Source organism: Centropristis striata, chromosome 14 (assembly GCF_030273125.1).
Source record: "Centropristis striata isolate RG_2023a ecotype Rhode Island chromosome 14, C.striata_1.0, whole genome shotgun sequence".
NCBI classification, from domain to species: Eukaryota; Metazoa; Chordata; class Actinopteri; order Perciformes; family Serranidae; genus Centropristis; species Centropristis striata.
In genome coordinates, this window is record NC_081530.1 from 34,848,107 (window position 1) to 34,868,303 (window position 20,197).

The 20,197-nt window shown below is 37.5% G+C and overlaps 1 protein-coding gene across 1 annotated transcript; it reads right to left on the bottom strand.

The window, feature by feature from the left end:
* Window positions 1–2,045: 2,045 nt before the first annotated feature.
* rnf139 (ring finger protein 139) lies at window positions 2,046–18,955 on the bottom strand. The gene is made up of 6 exons (XM_059349783.1): window positions 18,412–18,955; window positions 9,171–9,826; window positions 7,978–8,125; window positions 7,693–7,799; window positions 6,752–7,003; window positions 2,046–5,433 (listed from the first exon to the last, which is right to left on the bottom strand). The coding sequence occupies exons 1-6, from the start codon at window positions 18,572–18,574 to the stop codon at window positions 4,639–4,641; spliced, it is 2,121 nt and encodes a 706-aa protein (XP_059205766.1). The 5' UTR covers window positions 18,575–18,955; the 3' UTR covers window positions 2,046–4,638.
* Between the last annotated feature and the right edge of the window lie 1,242 nt (window positions 18,956–20,197).

The window sequence follows — 20,197 nt, forward strand, 5'->3', positions numbered from 1 at the left end:
TTTAAATACAAATTAACAATCAATACCTCTGGAGTTACTGAGGGCTCTGGACTGTCTGAAAAGGTTGAAAACACGCCTCCAACTGTCTGAAAAGGTTGAAAACACGCCTCCAACTGTCTGAAAAGGTTGAAAACACGCCTCCAACTGTCTGAAAAGGTTGAAAACACGTCTCCAACTGTCTCAAAAGGTTGAAAACGCACCTCCAACTGTCTCAAAAGGTTGAAAACGCGCCTCCAATTGTCTCAAAAGGTTGAAAACGCGCCTCCAACTGTCTCAAAAGGTTGAAAACACGCCTTCAACTGTCTCAAAAGGTTGAAAACACGCCTCCAACTGTCTGAAAAGGTTGAAAACACGCCTCCAACTGTGTGAAAAGGTTGAAAACATGCCTCCAACTGTCTCAAAATGTTGAAAACACGCCTCCGTCTCAAAAGGTTGAAAACGCGCCTCCAACTCTCTCAAAAGGTTGAAAACACGCCTCCAACTGTCTCAAAAGGTTGAAAACACGCCTCCAACTGTCTCAAAAGGTTGAAAACACGCCTCCTACTGTCTCAAAAGGTTGAAAACCCGCCTCCAACTGTCTGAAAAGGTTGAAAACGCGCCTCCTACTGTCTGAAAAGGTTGAAAACACGCCTCCTAAATATTCTCTGGCTCTTTTTCTTTCCTTCCAGTAGTTTAAAATGTTGGATCAGTGTTCAGTAGGAGAACAAACGGAGGATCTGCTTCTTAAAATAAACATCACAGACTGCAGAAATCGTAGTCTAATACATAACAGAAAATGTCTGGATTTCCCACCAGCTCCTTTTCCTGCAGATTTGGAAATTCACCATTTATGTATTTTTTACGTGCTCTCGCACCCTGAGACTAGAAGAACAAAGTTTGAGCCTTCAGAAAAGCTGCAGACGTCACCGTTTGTCGCCCAGAACAAGAAAACTTACGGGCTGAAATATGAAATATGTGCCACCAGAAAATGAATTTGAATGATTTATATTTGAATTTGAATTGTTTAACTTGAATAATTGCATTAAAAAACTGAATTTGAATGATTTATATTCGAATTTGAATTGTTTAACTTGAATAATTGCAATAAAAAACTGAATTTGAATCACATTTGTGAATTTGTATTGTTCAATATCAATTTGAGCTGCAACAATTATTCGATTAATCTCTTTGGTTTGTGGACAAAACAAGAGATTTGAAGACGTCATCTTGTGGTTTGGGAAACACTGATTGATATTTTTAGACATTTTATTGACTAAACAACTAATCGATCAATTGTTTAAATAATCGACAGATTAATCGATAATGAAAATAGTCGTTAGTTGCAGCCCTAATATGAATCATTGCATTGAAAAAGTGAATCTGAATTGTAATTTGAAATTCAATTTTTTAGTCTGGAACTGAACATTCAGTTCGTAAAATTCAATTTCAGTTTTCTGCGACAAACATCCGGGTAGTTGAGGCAGAGCAATCGAGCACAGAAAACAAGGGTGTTGATTGGCCGAAGAGGCGCCATGGCAACCAGGTGGCAACAAATGTTACAAAAGAAAACGGAGGTGCTGATTGGCCGAAGAGGCGCTCTGTGTATCTTCGTCACAGAAAATTTAATTTATTAATTTGGAACTGAATATTCAGTTTTAACAATTCAAATTCAGTTTGCAAAATTAAATTTCAATTTTCTGTGACGAAGATACACAGAGCGCCTCTTCGGCTCTCCGGTTGCCACTCGTCAAGAAACGGAGGAAGAAGTTAGACAGGCTTGACCGTGGATTGGCCGAAGAGGCGCCATGGCAACCGGGTAGCAACCAATGTTACAAAAGAAAACGGAGGTGCTGATTGGCCGAAGAGGCGTTCTGTGTATCTGCACTCGATTGCTCTGCCTCAACTAAACCAATGTTTGTCGCAGAAAATTGAAATTGAATTTTGCTAACTGAATTTTAATTATGAGAACTGAATGTTTAGTTCCAAACTAATAAATTAAATTTCAAATTACAATTCAGATTCACTTTTTCAATGCAATGATTCAAATTGAACAATACAAATTCAAATTATGTGATTCAAATTGAGTTTTTTAATGCAATTATTCAAGTTAAGCAATTCAAATTCACATATAAATAATTCAAATTCAGTTTCTGGTGGCACATATTTCAGCCCGTACATAAAAGCTTTCCGTCCGTACCAGCAATTAAAAAACAAAAAGGTGCATTTTCAGAATGATATGACATCTGCAACATGACGAAGAACTGACACACAAAACAAATAAATGGTACTTTTTGTTTTTCAAATACTTAAAAGTAGATAATTAACAAAGTAAGTGGCACCTTTTCATTCTGTAGATTTCTGACATTTACTGAGAAATAATCATTTCACCCAACAATCCCATTTTTTTTTTTTTTTTGGAATACCAGCATTCGTATTACAAACAACAATTTCTGGGTTTTGAAATTAGAATTTAACTGAACTAAAAACTGATTTATGCAAAAAGAGAAAATGTGGAAATTTGCATTATTAAATGGAGAAAAACAAAAAAAACAGAAAAGAAACCCTTCTCTGATTCTAAAAAGGAGACAATGTGCACGTGTTTGTTTTATTATATGTACAATAACGTACACAAATGTAAGCGAGGTCGCACAAGAGACCAGTAGTAAGTAATGGTAAGAGGTATATCAGTGATTACAGTAGCAAGTCACTTCTTTTTAAATCAGACACACCTCTCTAATTTCTCTGGTTGGCGCAGAGTTGATAGAAAACTGCTTCACTCTCCTGCCTTCATTCTCTCTCCGGACACGTTCACAAATACTCTGTTCGAACCGCAAACTTCGGCTGCAAGTCGGGACTTGAGAGACAAATAATAATTTGAGAGCAAGCGACTGTCTCTGCCACTGACACATGGCAACGAAGCGAGAGTGTTTAACAGTACTTATTGGAAAAATAAAAACAGCTAGAGACAGTAACGACAGCAGTTCTCCAACAGAAACAAACAAAAATGTGATTTTGTGCAAAAAAACACTCAACTCTCAAACTCCTCTAATCCCGACTTGAAGATTAAAAGCTTGAATTCCTTTAGTTGCTCTCCACATCTACGGGCTGAAATATGTGCCATCAGAAGCTGAATTTGAATTATTTATATTTGAATTTGAATCGCTCAACTTGAATAATTGCATTAAAAAACTGAATTTGAATCGCATAATTTGAATTTGTATTGTTCAGTTTGAATTGTTGCATTGAAAAACTGAATCTGAATTGTAATTTGATATTGAGCACCTCTGTTTTCTTTTGTAACATTTGTTGCCACCCGGTTGCCATAGCAGCTCTTCGGCCAATCAGCACCTCCGTTCTCTTTTGTAACATCTGTTGCCACCCGGTTGCCATAGCGCCTCTTCGGCCAATCAGCACCCCCGTTTTCTTTTGGAACATTTGTTGCCACCCGGTTGCCACCCGGAAGAAGTTAGACTGACTTGACCGTTGATTGGCCGAAGAGGCGCTATGGCAACCGGGTAGGAACAAATGTTACTTAAAAAAACGGAGGTACTGATTGTCCGAAGAGGCGCTATGTGCATCTTCGTCGCAGAAAATTGAAATTGAATTTCGCTTACTGAATTTTAATTGTGAGAACTGAATGTTCAGTTCCAAACTAATACATTTAAATTTCAAATTACAATTTTTGTTTGTTTTTCAATGCAATGATTCGCATTGAACAATACAAATTCAAATGATGTGAAATTCATATTTTTTTTAATGCAACTATTCAAGTTAAGCGATTCAAATTCAAATATAAATAATTCAAATCCAGTTTCTGGTGGCACATATTTCAGCCCGTACACATGTCATGTGTCATTAACACACTCCAGCATTTCCCCGATAATTTACTGCTAGGGAACATGAACTGCATCTTTAAGACATCGTCTAAGCACATTACAAGTCGGCAGGCACACACACACACACACACACACACACACACACAAATACACATCGGGGCAACATAAGTGACAAAACCAAAACAAAGTTGTGAAAGTGTTGCTTCTTTTTTACTTTCTCCAAGAAAAAAATAGTTCCACGTTAATCTCAACGTGGTAGACTTGTGCTATGCAGAATCTGGAAGATATACGCTGCACAAAATCAGATAAATCACTTACAGATTTGTGTGTGTGTGTCGGCTTTGAGGCTTTGGGAAATTAAACATGGAGAGACAACACGGCGAGATTTGTTTTTGCGGGATCTCCAATAAATTTGGGATCATCGCAAACATAATAAAAATAACAGTATGAGTTTTTGGTCTACGTCATGCAGCCCCAGCGCGCACACACACACACACAGTCGACACACACACAGTCGACACACACGCACAGTCGACACACGCACAGTCGACACACGCACAGTCGACACACGCACAGTCGACACACACGCACAGTCGGACACACACACAGAATGAGAGCAGCAGTTACTCTTTCCACGAGCCCTTATAGAGTAAAACCCAAACTCAAAAAATCAAACGAAAAGAAACTATCAAGAAAAAAGAGAATGACATCCCTGACATTTTTCAAGAACAAATTAAGATGCTGTTGTGTTTTATAATTATTTTTTTAACTTAAATATAATAAAGATATATGTATATATTTGTTTTCTATAGATCTCTTCCTGTCAGTCCTCGGTGGAGTCTGTGTCATCGTTGATATAGTCTTCTTCTATCGGCGTGTTGCCGTTTTGAGTCCCCCACTCGTCTTCGTCGTACTCTATGCTGTCGTTGTCCTCCAGCAGCTCGTTGTCCAGCTCCCCCGTCCCTCCTCCCGCTGCCTGGACGCCGCCGCCGGCCGCTACCGCTCCCTCCGCCGGCAGCTCGGCGTCCGGCTGTCCATGTGGGTCGTCGCCCGGTGCGGGCGGGGCTGCGGCAGCGACGTCCTGCGGCGCCGCGTAGCCCCCGTTGTTGTTAGAAAAGGCGGCTCTGTCCCGGCTCTCATCCTCGACGTAAACCCTCTGGTGGCACATGGGACACGTGTCCTGGATGTAGAGCCACTTCCTCAGGCACAGCGCGTGGAAGTAGTGGTGGCACGGCGTGATGCGCGCCGAGGTGGCGAACTCCTGGTAGCAGATGGCGCACACGTCCTCGATGTCTCGCAGCTGGTCGCCGCGCATCTCCGGCAGAGAGTTGATCTTCTTGACAGCGGTGCGGCGGTTGATGAAGGTCTTCCAGCCGTTCTTGGCCTGCAGGTAGATGTTGAAGTAGGCGTGCAGGCACATCATGCAGGCGCGGATCTTGCTGCCCGACTCGAACATCATTGTGTAGGCGCCGTTCCCGAACATGATGACGCCGAACAGGAACTCGATGATGTTCCCCGTGGAGCGCACGTAGTAGACGTAGTCGTCCAGCTTCTCCCACAGCACGTTGGAGAAGCCGTCCACCATGAAGAGGCCATAGACCGTCAGAGACACGACCACCTGGAGGGGAGGAAACAGATCAGATACATCGTACTGTGAGCCGTACGGAGGACGAAGCAGACACTAAAAACATCTGAGAGATCAATAGGAACAATAAGGCTGTTTCCACTACAGTCCAATACCCACACTGAGGCAGGTCTCAATCACCGAAACGCCCCTAATTTGAACACGAGCCGTACTGAGGGTCTTTTGACGGAACTTTTTTTGTCCCTGTAGAAGAGCAGGGCCGTTTTTCTCCCCTGAAAAAAGCCTGGTTGCTGATTGGATAGAACGCTAAGCAGGATGTGACGTAGTAGTCGACGCCACAACAACACGCGCCATTTGTAAAAGCCGGCGAAGCCGTGTTGCCAACTTAGCTACTTTGTTGCTATATTTAGCAACTATTTTTCAAGAAAGCGACTGGAGACAAATCCAGCGACTTTTTCTGGTGTTATTGGAGACTTTTGGAGACTCGTTCTTACTCTTCTTAACGTTAAGAAGAGTAAGAACGAGTGGAAGCGGCACAGTCCTCCTGCAGCAGTCTCTCCCAGCTGCAGGGCCAGAGGGTATGTTAACCCCTTAGTGTCCAGTCTGCAAATTGCTAACAGGCTAACAGTTAGCTCTGTAGCGGTATAGTGTGTATGTGCTGCTGCTGCAGGAGGTGTTCACTTAGCGATCTCTGTTTGTATACAACAAGCACCAGACACTCAGTGCACAGTTAGTGATGCCGGTTCATTTACGATCACTATGCTTATGATCAGCGGAGACGATGTGCATAATTAGCCATGCTGCTTTGTTTATGATCAGCTGCTGACATTGTGCACGGTTAGCGACGGCGGCCACAGTTGCGTCTCCCGTGTTTAATCCGTCGCGACGATCTAAAACCATACGTCACCTCCAGAGTCTCTAAATCCCTCTGGAGGCCTTTTTGTAATGGAGACACGCTGAGTGAGCGACATCAGAGAGGGCGTGGCCTGAGACTTTCCTGGTGGACACTCTTCCCCCTAAAGGAAACACGGCTATAACTAAGGAGATGAAGTGAACAGATGATAAAGAGAAATGCTTTCTGGCTCATTTTAGTAGTTCTCCCTTTAGGTAACGACACCCACAGAAAAAAAAACTTCTGTTCTTCTGATACTTTTACAGCTTCTGTCTCCACCTACACGTGTGTTCTGCAAATGATCCACGGCTGTTCCAAAGCTATTTATACCTTCAAACAGCATCCTAGAAAATATCTGACATTTCCAGCTTTTAGAGAAGAAAAGTTGTTGTGAAGGGGGCTAATGAGACCTGGAGTTTTCCAAACTAATATACAACATCAGATCTTCTTCATCCTCACCTTGAGGCAGAGCTCCACGCAGAAGGCGGTGACGGCGAAGAGCCACGTGTTGAGGGCGTAGTGGTGCCAGAGGGCGTAGCTGAGCGCCACGGGGAGCACAAAGAGCGCCAGGGACACCAGGAGGACAGGGAAATGTCGGCGGAAAGAGGAGACGTGGGAGGCGCTGAGGGACATCAGGACAGGGTCGGTCATGCCGTGGATGAAGTGCAGGATAGCCGTCAGCAGAAGGCACATGTTCCGGCTCAGACGGACCTTCAGATCAAACAACAGTCATTTATATATAGAAAGATCAAACATAACCTCTGCAAGTGTTTAACAGCAAGCAATACTGCAGATTTTCTTTATAATATATCAGTAAATCAACCGGATTTGTCCATCTCTATCGTATTATATGTGTTTTAAGTATACATTTGGACAGGTGGATGGCTAATTTTGTTTGTACTAGTACTTGTTACTCTGTGCAATGACAAAAAAAGGAAAATCTGACTCTGAATCTACATGTATAACAGACTATAATTGACCCATTTGAAGCACTTTTAGGTGTTTCAAAATTTGACAATTTTGGACAGGTTAGGTCAGGTATAGGTGGGCATAAACAAACAACCACCAACAAAACACCCAGTGGAAACAATTTAACAATACTAGGACATTTTCAGCATGAAATCTTGAGTTTTACAATACAGCCGCACCCTTAACTTCCTATTAAGATACAATGACTTTGTGGGGCTTTTACTTTGAAAAACAGCCTTGTCCTGGTACATACTTGTTGCTTCAAGTACAACAGATAATTGCTTTGCAATACTACTTCGTAGTACTTCGGCAAAATGTGTGGTGGAAGACGGAGAATAAGAAATAATAAGTATGCAGAATCTTAAACAGTGTGCCACGCCCCTATGGTGTTCACAAGGAAATAAATAATGTGTCATCTGTCAGTGACGTACCAGGCGTTCCTCAGGGTCCAGGCTGCTGAGGCCGGTCTGCAGAGCCAGGATGAAGAACAGAACAGGAGCCACAAAGCCTAAACGTTTGTCCTCCTCCTCTGTTGAACCTGAGGAGCCACAATGAGACAAAACACTGAACTCCAGGAGCGTTCTTACATCCTGCATGCACGGCAGATTATAAACGTTTTCACAGACAGACAGCCGCACGGCAGATTATAAACGTTTTCACAGACAGACAGCCGCACGGCAGATTATGAAAGTTTCCACACAGACAGACAGCCGTACCAATGAAGGCCAGGATGCTGAGGCCGAGGTAATGTGCCACGGAGGAGATAACAGCGCTCATCCCCAGCACGGTGAGCGTAGAATCACAGCCGGAGATGATCAGGTTACTGGTCAGATCCCAGAACACGTCCCAGCTCAGCAGGTAACCCTGGAAACGACCACCAGAACTTAAATATCACTTTATTCACACAATTACACTGCATGCTTTGTGGCTGCACCTGTGTTTTTGCAGGGTTTGAGGCACTACTGCTGCAAGATTTTGGCAGCACATTTAATTTCTCTAAGCCTCACAACGAAATAGAGTTAGTCCCAGACATTTTCTTTCTGCACCGTTCAACTAATTCCATTTAAAATCACACCTCATGCAATTTAATACGTCTTTTTACAGTCATACCGGTCTCAGATTGCCGGGAAACAGACAGAAAGCCTTATAATTATTCATTAAATATGACTTCAGGAACAGTTAACATTTCAGCCAGCTGTATAAAACTGTCAATTACAGGACTTAATTAGATTAAAGCAGACACTCCTGACACTACAGTTAAAGATGTGTAAAGTCTCCTACAGCAGCTTGTGAACATTTACTTTACTCGTCTACAGCAGGTGGAAATAAATGTTCAAGACACTCGAAGGAAGGGGTCTCAAACTCGCGGCCCGAGGGCCAATTGTGCCCCTCGTGACGATATTTTGTGGCCCCCACCTTGATATGAAAGTTTAATGCGAGTTTAATATGAATGGCACTTTACCGTGTTGTGTGGAAGGTCCCTTTAATTACTTTTTTAAATAATTTTGTCTTTTAATAATTGTGTGTCTTTCTTTGGTAATTTTGTGTCTTTGTTTGGTAATTTTGTGTCTTTTTTTGTAATTTTGTCTTTTTTGGTAATTTTGTGGGTTTCTTAAAATAATTTTGTGTCTTTTTTTAATATTTGTGTGTCTTTTTTGGTTATTTTGTGTCTTTGTATTAGTCATTTTGTGTCTTTATTTGGTCATTTTGTGTCTTTTTTTTAAATAATTTTGTGTCTTTTTTGGTAATTCTGTGTATTTTTTGGTAATTCTGTGTATTTTTTGGTAATTCTGTGTATTTTTTGGTCATTTTGTGTCTTCTTTTAGTCATTTTGATACTGCCTCCAGCGACCCCCAGGTAATTTGACTTTCAGACCCCTCCTCTAAGGCCTGAGTGGTTGTAGTCTCACCTGTGAGTCGGAGCTCCCGTCTGCGGCGCCACCGGTGGCGTCCCCACTCTCCCTCCTCACCGCCCGCACCACATACACCAGAATCAATGCCTGGGCTGTGACGCGTGTCAGCCAGAACACCCGCAGCACGTCGGGGAACCGGATCCTCTTCCAGGTGTCCTCCAGCAGCAGCTGCAGCCCGTAGATCCGGTACATGTGGCGCACCAGCAGGTAGACGTAGCGGCACGAGTAGTAGAACCATTTCAGCCTCACGGCCAGGCACACGGCCGTGTTGAGCGCCAGCGCCAGGCCCGAGAACACGGCCACCAGCTGCCGGACATCGGCCGGCAGCTCGATCATCAGCCCCCACAGAGGGATCATGATGTCCAGGACCACCAGCGCGGCGAACACCGACTGTAGGTTGAGCAGGAAGACGTAGCCCACGCCGAAGAGCAGCTGCACGGCGGCCATGCCCAGCCACAGCGTGGGGCCGTTCCGGGGCAGCAGCCTGAAGCCCAGCGCCGCCTTGTAGTAGGCGCTGTAGAAGTCTATGTGGGAGGTGGCGTAGTAGTTGATGAGGACCGCCGCCACGCCCAGCAGGACGGCGAAGAACAGGGTGTAGAACTTGAACAAGGCCTTCTGGGAGAGCAGCAGCACCATGCTGGAGATGAGGACGCCTGAGACACAACACAGGGACAGTCAGCAGAGACAGACATCAAAGAGATGGAAGAATCTCACACTGAACTATGGCTGACTTAGAGCTGGGCGAATAAAAGTCATATCTGGATATATTTAGGCTGAATATAGATATACCATATATATCCCGAAATGTTTATAGCATATATGATATATCACAAGTAGTTTTATTGAAGTTTAAGTCAGGGGTCTCAAACTCAAATAAAAAAAATAAATAAAAAAAGGACACAAAATGACCAAAAAATACACGGAATTGTTTTAAAAAAGAAACAAAATTACCCAAAAAAAGACAGAATTACCAAAAAAGACACAAAATTATTAAAAAAACACATTAAATTATTAAAAAATACACAAAATTATTTTAAAAAAGACACAAAATCATTTTAAAAAGACACAAAATTACCAAAAAAAGTAATTAAAGGGACCTTCCACACACAACACGGTAAAGTGCCATTCATATAAAACTCACATTAAACTTTCTTATCAAGGTGGGGGCCACAAAATATCGTCACAAGGGCCACAATTGGCCTGCAGGCCGCGAGTTTGAGACTCCTGCTTTAAGTGAACATAAATACTGTATTTTTCTTTTTCTTGATAATAGCCAAAATCATCATCAATAAAACCATGTTAAATGTTAGATATCAGAATCAATTAATTAAATTAAACTCTTCTCAGATATTCTTGTTGTTATCATTATATTTGTCCAGACAAATGTTTTTTGTACATTTGTCTGATTGAAAAACAATAAAAAGAAGAAAACATGTTTTCTTAGAGAGAGAACAGCAAACAAGATTAGGAGGGAAACAATCATCTCTCTGAGCTGTAATCCTGACAAGTCAAAGGTAAAACACAGCAAATGTTGCCTGAAATCAGACAGAATTGTTCCTTTTCCATCTTTAATCTGACATCGCCTCCAATTTTCACATGATTTACCTAAACTGATCCCTACAGAGCAACATGTCTGTCTAAATCTGAGCTCATTTTTTTTTTTTTTTTTGTGTAGCCATGCCAACATCATAGTTTTACTGGAGAGAAATAAAAATAAACTACAATATTGTCCAATAGGCAGTAAAAGGCAAACACACAGAGAGAAACAGTCATCAAACAAACCAGTGAAACATTTTTAAAGACGTATATAAGCCAAGCATTTGGTTGCTGGAGGTTTTCTTTTGTCTACTCAGACAAAAGAAAGAAGTCAAGTGAGACATAAACTGTCAGAAGTTCATGTGAGAGGAATGTTCTCCACAATACATAATAACTAACTACTGTGTGTGAACTTGTTCTCGTCATGTACAACCATGAATCTAGTTTCAATATGAATGAGCAAAACAGACTGATCGGCTGGGAATGTTTCCAGCTGCAGATTATCAGTTTAGCTTCATTTTACTTGTCATAAACTGTTTTTCTAAGTAGGATTAAATCATTCAGGAGGTGTGTTTTCTGGTAAATAAACTTCTTCATCCAGGTATTTCAAGGATTAAACTAAAATGGCCTCGAGCTATAAAAACCAGCAGCTGTTGGAGTCTCAGCAGAGAGACACCAACCTGAGACATAAGAGTGTTTTATGCAGTTTTTGTAGATCGTTTTAAGTTGGTATACTGGTGAGAATCCGTGTATCATTCGTTCTTCCCATTTTCAATTTTCAATTAAAAATCAAATAATGAAAAATTGACTAGTTATTTTGTCATTTCTTTTTCTATTATAACACAAAAAACTAAAAAATGCTTGTTTCTTCATATTCCAATATTAGGCTCGGATCAAAAAAACGAAATGGAAAATTCCAAAATTTGATTTTAATATTTAATTGGTCAGGTTTACGTGACTTAAGTGCATTTTATTATGAATTCCCACAGTGAAAAGTCATGTAAGTTTGTGAGAAGATACCTGAGGTCCTCTAGAATGAACCTGAAGTGGCATTGACTGGAAACAGACAGTTTAACTTGAACATTTTTTAAATAGAATGTAATATTTTACTGTACAGTCTGTACCTAAAGGCGTTTTATTAAAATAAATCCAGAGTGAACAGTTCTGTGAATATCATGCAATTAATCTTATTTCCATATTTATCTGGTATTTGGCCTGGTTGTGTTACACTTTATTCTGAAAACTGAAAACCGCACGTCGACACAACAAAAATACAAATTAAAATCAAATTAATTCTTGGTGCCCTTTTTTCCATTTCATATTTTTGATCTGAGCCTAATATTGAAATATGAAAAAAACAAGCATTTTTTTTTTATAATAAAAAACAAAATAACCAGTCAATATTTCATTATTTGATTTTTGATTGCCAATAGAAAATGGAAAGAACGAATGATACACGGATTGGTGAGGACTCTGTCTCTTTAAGGGTTGTCAAATACTAAAACGTAGTATCCGGATACAAAAGTATTGAGTATCTGAAGCTTGTTATCATAGTTGCAGTTTCTTTTTGCACAACTGTTTTTTATTATAAATATTTAACCTGTGGTTCTGTTCATTTTTACATGTTGCATTTTTCTTGTTAATAGAAATATTTCTGTTAAATTTTGGGGTCTTTGTTTTTAATCTGGTGGTATCGAAAATGGTATCCAGTTGAATATTTTAGTATGGTGACAACCCTCGTCTCTTTATCATCTGACTGTTGTTTTGACACTCAGTGCTTGTTGTTTACCTTGACCTTTGACCCCTTACAGAGCAACAACCTCTAACTGAGCAGCTTTAGTCAGAGACGAGGGTTATAACCAAAGGTTATAACCTCAGACAGAGTTCATTCACTAAATGGATTTAAAGGACTGAGCGGCTGTTTATTGATCTCTTTACTGGAAGTTATTCAACTATTAATGTTCACAACTTTTGGCTGATTCTCCTGAAGCCAGTCTAAGTTCTGTCTGTGAAGATTATAAGGACCTACTTTATTAAACTAAATATATTTCACTTTTATATGAATGAACAATATAGCCACAATGAGGCACAATCCATTGTTTTGTGCTAAAATAATATTTTTGAACAGATTTTTGATTCACAAATTCAGTACTGTAATGCATCCAGATAAAAATGTCATGGTTTCCCCCACACTTATATACAATAAATGTTTAATAAACTTTATAAAAAATAAATATACATTTGTTTAAAAATGTATAATTTAACTGAATATAATCAAACAGAATAGTTTTTAACAATGTATAAAGAACAAAATCTGAATGAAAATTGATGACAAAAAATTGTTATAAATGTTATGGTAATAATAGAATCGTTTTGCATTAAAATATGTGTATATTTTATTATAAAATACATTTTGGTACCTATGAGCATATTTAAGTGCTTGCCAAAGCAAAAAAAAAACCCCAAAAACGTTCGTTGTTTTTTTATCTTTATTTAAAAATGTGTTACGTAATGAATTTTGTCACAGTGTCTCTAAGAATGTCAGAAAATACCTTAAAATTCTTTAAATAGATTATAAATTCATATTAAACAGTGATTTTAGATTGTATATGTTATGAAGGGTCAAATAAAATATGTATTTAATGCTCTTGGATTATTGCTATGAGCTGCACCATGTTGATGAGAATCAGCCTTTTCCAAACGTTTGATGTGTTTTTATTCCAGGTGAACATCTAATTATTGGTTTACCTGCTTGATCTGATAACCACATCTCTACCATTAAAACCTGTTGGGGCGCTGTTGTGTTATTCTACCATTAAAGGCGGGAAAGAGGATACGCCGTTTTGAAGTTTTTGTAGTTTTTTCCACCTATTTTCGGTCTCTTGGCCAATGACATGCATCAGAATACATGTGAGAGTGTCGCAATGCATCATGGGACTTTTCCTTTGAAATCATCACCAAAAGAAGCCACAAAATGACTAAAAAAGCCAGAAAATGAACAAAAAAGCCACAAAATGACCAAAAAAGCCACAAAATGAACAAAAAAGCCACAAAATGACTAAAAAAGCCAGAAAATGAACAAAAAAGCCACAAAATGACTAAAAAAGCCACAAAATGAACAAAAAAGCCACAAAATGACCAAAAAAAAAAGACACAAAAAGACCAAAAAAGACAATAACTGACTAAAAAAAGCCACAAAAAGACTAAAACAAGACACAAACAGACCAAAAAAGACAAAACAGACAATAAATGACTAAAAAAAGCCACAAAATGACCAAAAAGCCACAAAATGACCAAAAAAGCCACAAAATGAGCCAAAAAAGACACAAAAAGACCAAAAAAGATGATAAATGACTACAAAAAAGCCACAAAAAGACTAAAAATAGACACAAAATGACTATAAAAAGCCACAAACAGACCAAAAAAGACAAAACAGACCATAAATGACAAAAAAGCCACAAAATGACAAGCCACAAAATGACCAAAAAAGCCACAAAATGACCAAAAAAAGACACAAAAAGACCAAAAAAGACGATAAATGACTAAAAAAAGACACAAAAAGACCAAAAAAGACAATAAATGACTAAAAAAAGACACAAAAAGACCAAAAAAGACGATAAATGACTAAAAAAAGACACAAAAAGACTAAAAATAGACACAAAATGACTATAAAAAGCTACAAACAGACCAAAAAAGACAAAACAGACAATAAATGACAAAAAAAGCCACAAAATGACCAAAAAAGACACAAAATGACCAAAAAAGCAACAAAATGACCAAAAAAGCTGATAAATGACTAAAAAAAGCCACAAAAAGACTAAAAATAGACACAAAATGACTATAAAAAGCCATAAATAGACCAAAAAAGACAAAACAGACAATAAATGACTAAAAAAAGCCACAAAATGACCAAAAAAGCCACAAAATGACCAAAAAAGCCACAAAATGACATAAAAAAAAAGACACAAAATGGCTAAAAAAAGACAAAATGATTTTTAAAAAAGACACAAAATGGCTAAAAAAGACACCCAATGCTGCCAACATGTGGGGGTGGAGGACCATGAGGCGGCTGGCTGACCCACTTTAAAGGAACCTTATTTGGCCCCTTGCCTTTCTAAACCTAGAGCCGTTAGCTCAGAGCCAGAGACTTTCCTGAGCCGTCCAAAGGTCTCCAACCTGTACAAACGGAGAGTTATGTAACCGGCTGCTTGTTTGTCTATGTAGCAGGTTTCTTCTGTTAATCGCTCCACAGAGAGAAGAAGAAAAGAAAAAAACAAGCTGAGATTCATTAAGACGAGTTTCAGAGCTCTTCGGCTACGGCTGGCAGGCAAAGTTATCATAGATGTTACATTAGTTTTAGTTTCGTTGGGATTTTTTGTTTTCAAATTCAGTTTGTTTGCTAGTTTTAATTAGTTTTTATTTTTTGGGAAATGCTTAGTTTTAGTTTAGTTTTTATTAGTTTGTTACTTTTAGTTTTTATTAGTTTTAGTTTCGTTGGGATTTGTTTTGTTTTCAAATTCAGTTAGTTTTAATGAGTTTTAGAGTGAGTTTGCTAGTTTTAATTAGTTTCTATTTTTTGGAAAATGCTTAGTTTTTAGTTTAGTTTTTAATAGTTTTGGTTGAGTTTTTATTAGTTTTAGTTTCTTTTTTATTAGTTTTATTTTCGTTTTTATTAGTTTTAGTTTAGTTTTTATTAGTTTTAGTTTTAATTTCGTTGGGATTTTTTGTTTTCAAAATTGAGTTAGTTTTAATGAGTTTTTAGAGTGAGTTAGCTAGTTTTAATTAGTTTCTATTTTTTGGGAAATGCTTAGTTTGAGTTTGGTTTTTATTAGTTTTGGTTGAGTTTTTATTAGTTTTAATGTTAGTTGTAGTTTTCTTGTAATGGGGTATTTGTTGGGTGCGAGACTCAAAAAAGTCCCAATAAATGTTTCTTTTATTTCCTTTGTCTGATCCATATCCAAAGCCATTATAAAGCGGTACAGTAGTAGTAGTAGTAATAGTATATAGTTTTTTAAATGTAAAATTCAAACACTTTTCAAGCACCTCTAAAAAATATACAGACTCTCAAAACCTACAGCAATGAAAGTATATTGTCACTTTATTATTATCATATTATGTTTATTTACCAGCTGTTTAACTATGATTGCATGTTTTGAGTTGATTATGAAATGCTTTCCAATTTCCAGATTAGTGACATGAGTGATTATGTTGATGAAGCGCCAGATTATGTTAAAAAAATCAAGCTTTTTTTTTTTTTCAAGCAACACACCTGAAGTGTTTTTCTGTCCTTGAACACATAACGGCTAAAATTAAACATTTTCCAAACATTCTATCTGCAACAATGTTTAAATCACTTAAGTAATTTTAAAAGCAAAAAAATCCAAGCATTCAATGATTCATTCAATGATTCTACCCAAGAAAACCAAAAAAATATCATTAATCTGAGCAATGTTGGGTTTTGGAAAATTGCGATGAGCTTTTTTGACTATTTTTTGGCATTTTCTGAACATTTATGACTGACTTCTTAGAAACAGCCTTAGTGGTTATTACTGCAATATTATTGTGTTCAAATTCCACATAACTATGCAGAGTTCAGACTATAAAATATGGGTGTCAAACTGGCGGCCCGCGGGCCAATTGTGGCCCTCGTGACGATATTTTGTGGCCCCCACCTTGATATGAAAGTTTAATGTGAGTTTTATATGAATGGCACTTTACCCTGTTGTGTGTGGAAGGTCCCTTTAATTACTGTTTTTGGTAATTTTGTGTCTTTTTTCAGTCATTTTGTGTCTTTGTTGGGTCATTTTGTGTCTTTTTTAAAAATATTTTTATGTCTTTTTTGGTAATTATGTGTATTTTTTGGTCATTTTGAGTCTTTTTTAAATACTTTAGTTTTTTTATGTCATTTTGTGTCTTTTTTTAGTAATTTTGTGTATTTTTTTGGTCATGTTGATACTGCCCAGTGGCCCCCAGGTATTTTGAGTTTGGGACCCCTGGTCTAAGATAATATCTTTCTGGGCGGATCTTTCTGAGGATAAAGAGGTAAATATTTATATTTTGTCAGGTAGAATGAGAGGACACCTAAACTGCCTGCTCAGTCAAACTTTGTTTTGGAATATCAAAATGTATTGTTTGGTTTCCTTTTAGTCCCATTCCCCAAGTAGACCAATATTATATAATTAATCTAATATTATTTATAGCCAAAGCTCATATCCATAACCGGAAATTCACTAATCAAATACCATGTACTTACAATACAATTATTCAATCCGAAAACAAGAAATCCATAAAGACTCTAGAATTATTTTCTCTGTTTCTGAAGTGACTTTGTGTTTACCTACCAGAACTGCACCTCACGTTCCTGCACTCTGTGATCTCACATGGCTATTAATTGTAATTATGTTATTCTCGCATGTAACCCCCCCTTACTCCTTATTTTGCTGTCTGTTTATTAATGCAAAACTTGTAAATTAAAAAAAATTATAATAAAAAAATAAAAATAAGGGACATGAGATGCAAATAAATAAATAAATGAATAAATAAAATATAAATAAATAAATAAAGTAAGGGACAGGAAATGCAAAAAAATTAATAAATAAAAAAAATAAGAGACATGAGATGCAAAAAAAAGAAATTAATAATAATAAATAAATAAATAAAAAAGGGACATGAGATGCAAAAATAAATAAATAATAAAATAAAATAAATAAGGGACATGAGATGCAAAATAAATATATACAAATTAAAAATAAAAAAGAGACATGAGATGCAAAAAAAAATAAAAAAATAAAATGAATAAATAAATAAAAACATAAGGGACATGAAATGCAAAAAAAAAAGAATAAAATAAATAAAATAAGGGACATGAGATGCAAAAATAAATAAATAAAATAAAATAATAAAATAAAAAAATATAAAATAAAGTAAAAAAAGTGTGAGGTGAACACGTTAAACATGCAAAAATAAATAAAATAAAATAAATAAGGGACATGAGATGCAATAAATAAATAAAATTAAAATTAAAATAAGGGACATGAAATGCAAAAAAATAAATAAAAAATAAAATAAAATAAAAAAATAAGGGACATGAGATGCAAAAATAAATAAAATAAAATAAATAAGGGACATGAGATGCAATAAATAAATAAAATTAAAATTAAAATAAGGGACATGAAATGCAAAAAAAATAAATAAATAAAATTAAAAAATAAGGGACATGAGATGCAAAAAAATAAAAAAATTAAATTAAATTAAAAAAAATAAGGGACATGAGATGCAAAAATTTTTTTTTATAAAAAATAAAATAAAAAAATAAAAAAGGGACATGGGATGCCAAAAAATAAAAAATAATAATAATAAATAAATAAAAAATAAGGGACATGAGATGAAAAATAAAATAAAAAAATAAAAAGTAATAACAATAATAACTAAAAAAAAATTAAAACTAAGGGACATGAAATGCAAAAAAATAAAAAAATAAGGGACATGAGATGCAAAAATAAATAAATACAATAAAATAAAAAAATATAAAATAAATTTAAAAAAGTGTGAGGTGAACACGTTAAACTGTGTAGATAAATAGAGCCTGAGTGAGTTAAAGCTGCAGAATAAAGCAGCTCCACTCTGCTGCTGCTAGCGCTACGTCAGCTAGCCGTTAGCCTCCAGCTAGCAGACACACAGACCGGTCCCGGGCTTTACTCACCCGTGACCCGGAGCAGCACCCCTCCCGTGGCCCCGGCCCACCCCGAACCAGAACCAGGCTCCGAGTTAAAGATGGCGTCGATGATGAAGACGGAGGGAACCCGCAGAGACACGTCCAGCAGCGCCACGGCCTGCTGGCCCAGCCGGGCCGGAGAGGAGGCCATGGGGAGATCACAGGCCCGGGGAGCAGGAGGAGGAGCAGCCCGGGGAGGCCATGGAGGAGTAAAACACAGAAAGGTCCCCTTATCTCCGGTTCCTGGGTTTTATCTAGATATCTCTACCGCCGGCCGCCATGTCCGCCCAGCTCAACCTCCTGTTGATTCTTCTTCTTCTCCTCCTGTTTAACGTCACTTTGCTCTCGTTTAGCGGCTCGTCGCCTCCAGCAGATAAACTCCAGACTGTCCCTCTAAGTCCTGTCCGCTCTGATGTCCGCACAATGTCCGGATGTCTTTAAAATCACCGTTTCCTCTCGCTTTGGTTGCTTTGGGAACAGCGAACAAGTTGCCAGGCTGTTGGTTGGGTTCGACGTTTCGTGACGTAACGTGACGTAACGACACGTAACGTAATGTGACGCAACGTCGGCGTCAGAGGGCGCGCTAGTGACGTAGAGTTTTGGACAAACGCTTACTTTATTTGCTAAACTGCAAAATATGAAAAAAGGGAACAAATTGGCCCAAAAAAGATGTAAAACTGGATTAAAAAGACACAAAATTACCTTAAATGACTAAAAAAGATACAAAAAGACCAAAAATAGATGTAAAAATGACCAATATAGATGCAAAAATAATTTAAAAAAGACACAAAATGACCAAAAATGGTTGTAAAAATGACTAAAAAAAAGACACAAAATGACCAAAAAAGACAAAATGACCAAAAAGACAAAATGACAAAAATAGATGTAAAAAGGACACAAAATGACGAAAAAGATTTTAAAATGATTATAAAAGACACAAAATGACCATAAAAGGCTGTTGGTTGGGTTCGACGTATCATGACGTAACGTAACGTAATGTGACGCAACGTCGGCGTCAGAGGGCGCGCTAGTGACGTAGCGTTTTGGACAAACGTTTACATTTTTCGCTAAACTGCAAATGATAAAAAGAGGGAACAAATTGGCCAAAAATAGATGTAACAATGACTAAAAAAAGACACAAATTGACCAAAAAAGACACAAAATTACCGAACATATATGTAAAATTGACTAAAAAAGACACAAATTGACAAAAATAGATGTAAAAATGACTAAAATAGACACAAAAAGACCAAAACGACAAAAATAGATGTAAAAATGACTGAAAAAAGACACAAAATTACCAAAAAAAGACACAAAATTACCAAAAAAAGACACAAAATGACAAAAAAAAAAGACGCAAAATAACAAAAAATAGATGTAAAAATAACCGAAAGACACAAAATGACAAAAATAGATGTGACGCAACGTCGGCGTCAGAGGGCGTGCTAGTGACGTAGCGTTTTGGACAAACGTTTACATTTTCGCTAAACTGCAAATGATAAAAAGAGGGAACAAATTGGCCAAAAATAGATGTAACAATAACTAAAAAAAGACACAAATTGACCAAAAAAGACACAAAATGACCGTACATATATGTAAAATTGACTAAAAAAGACACAAATTGACAAAAATAGATGTAAAAATAACCGAAAGACACAAAATGACAAAAATAGATGTGACGTAACGTCGGCGTCAGAGGGCGCGCTAGTGACGTAGCGTTTTGGACAAACGTTTACTTTATTTGCTAAACTGCAAAATATGAAAAAAGGGAACA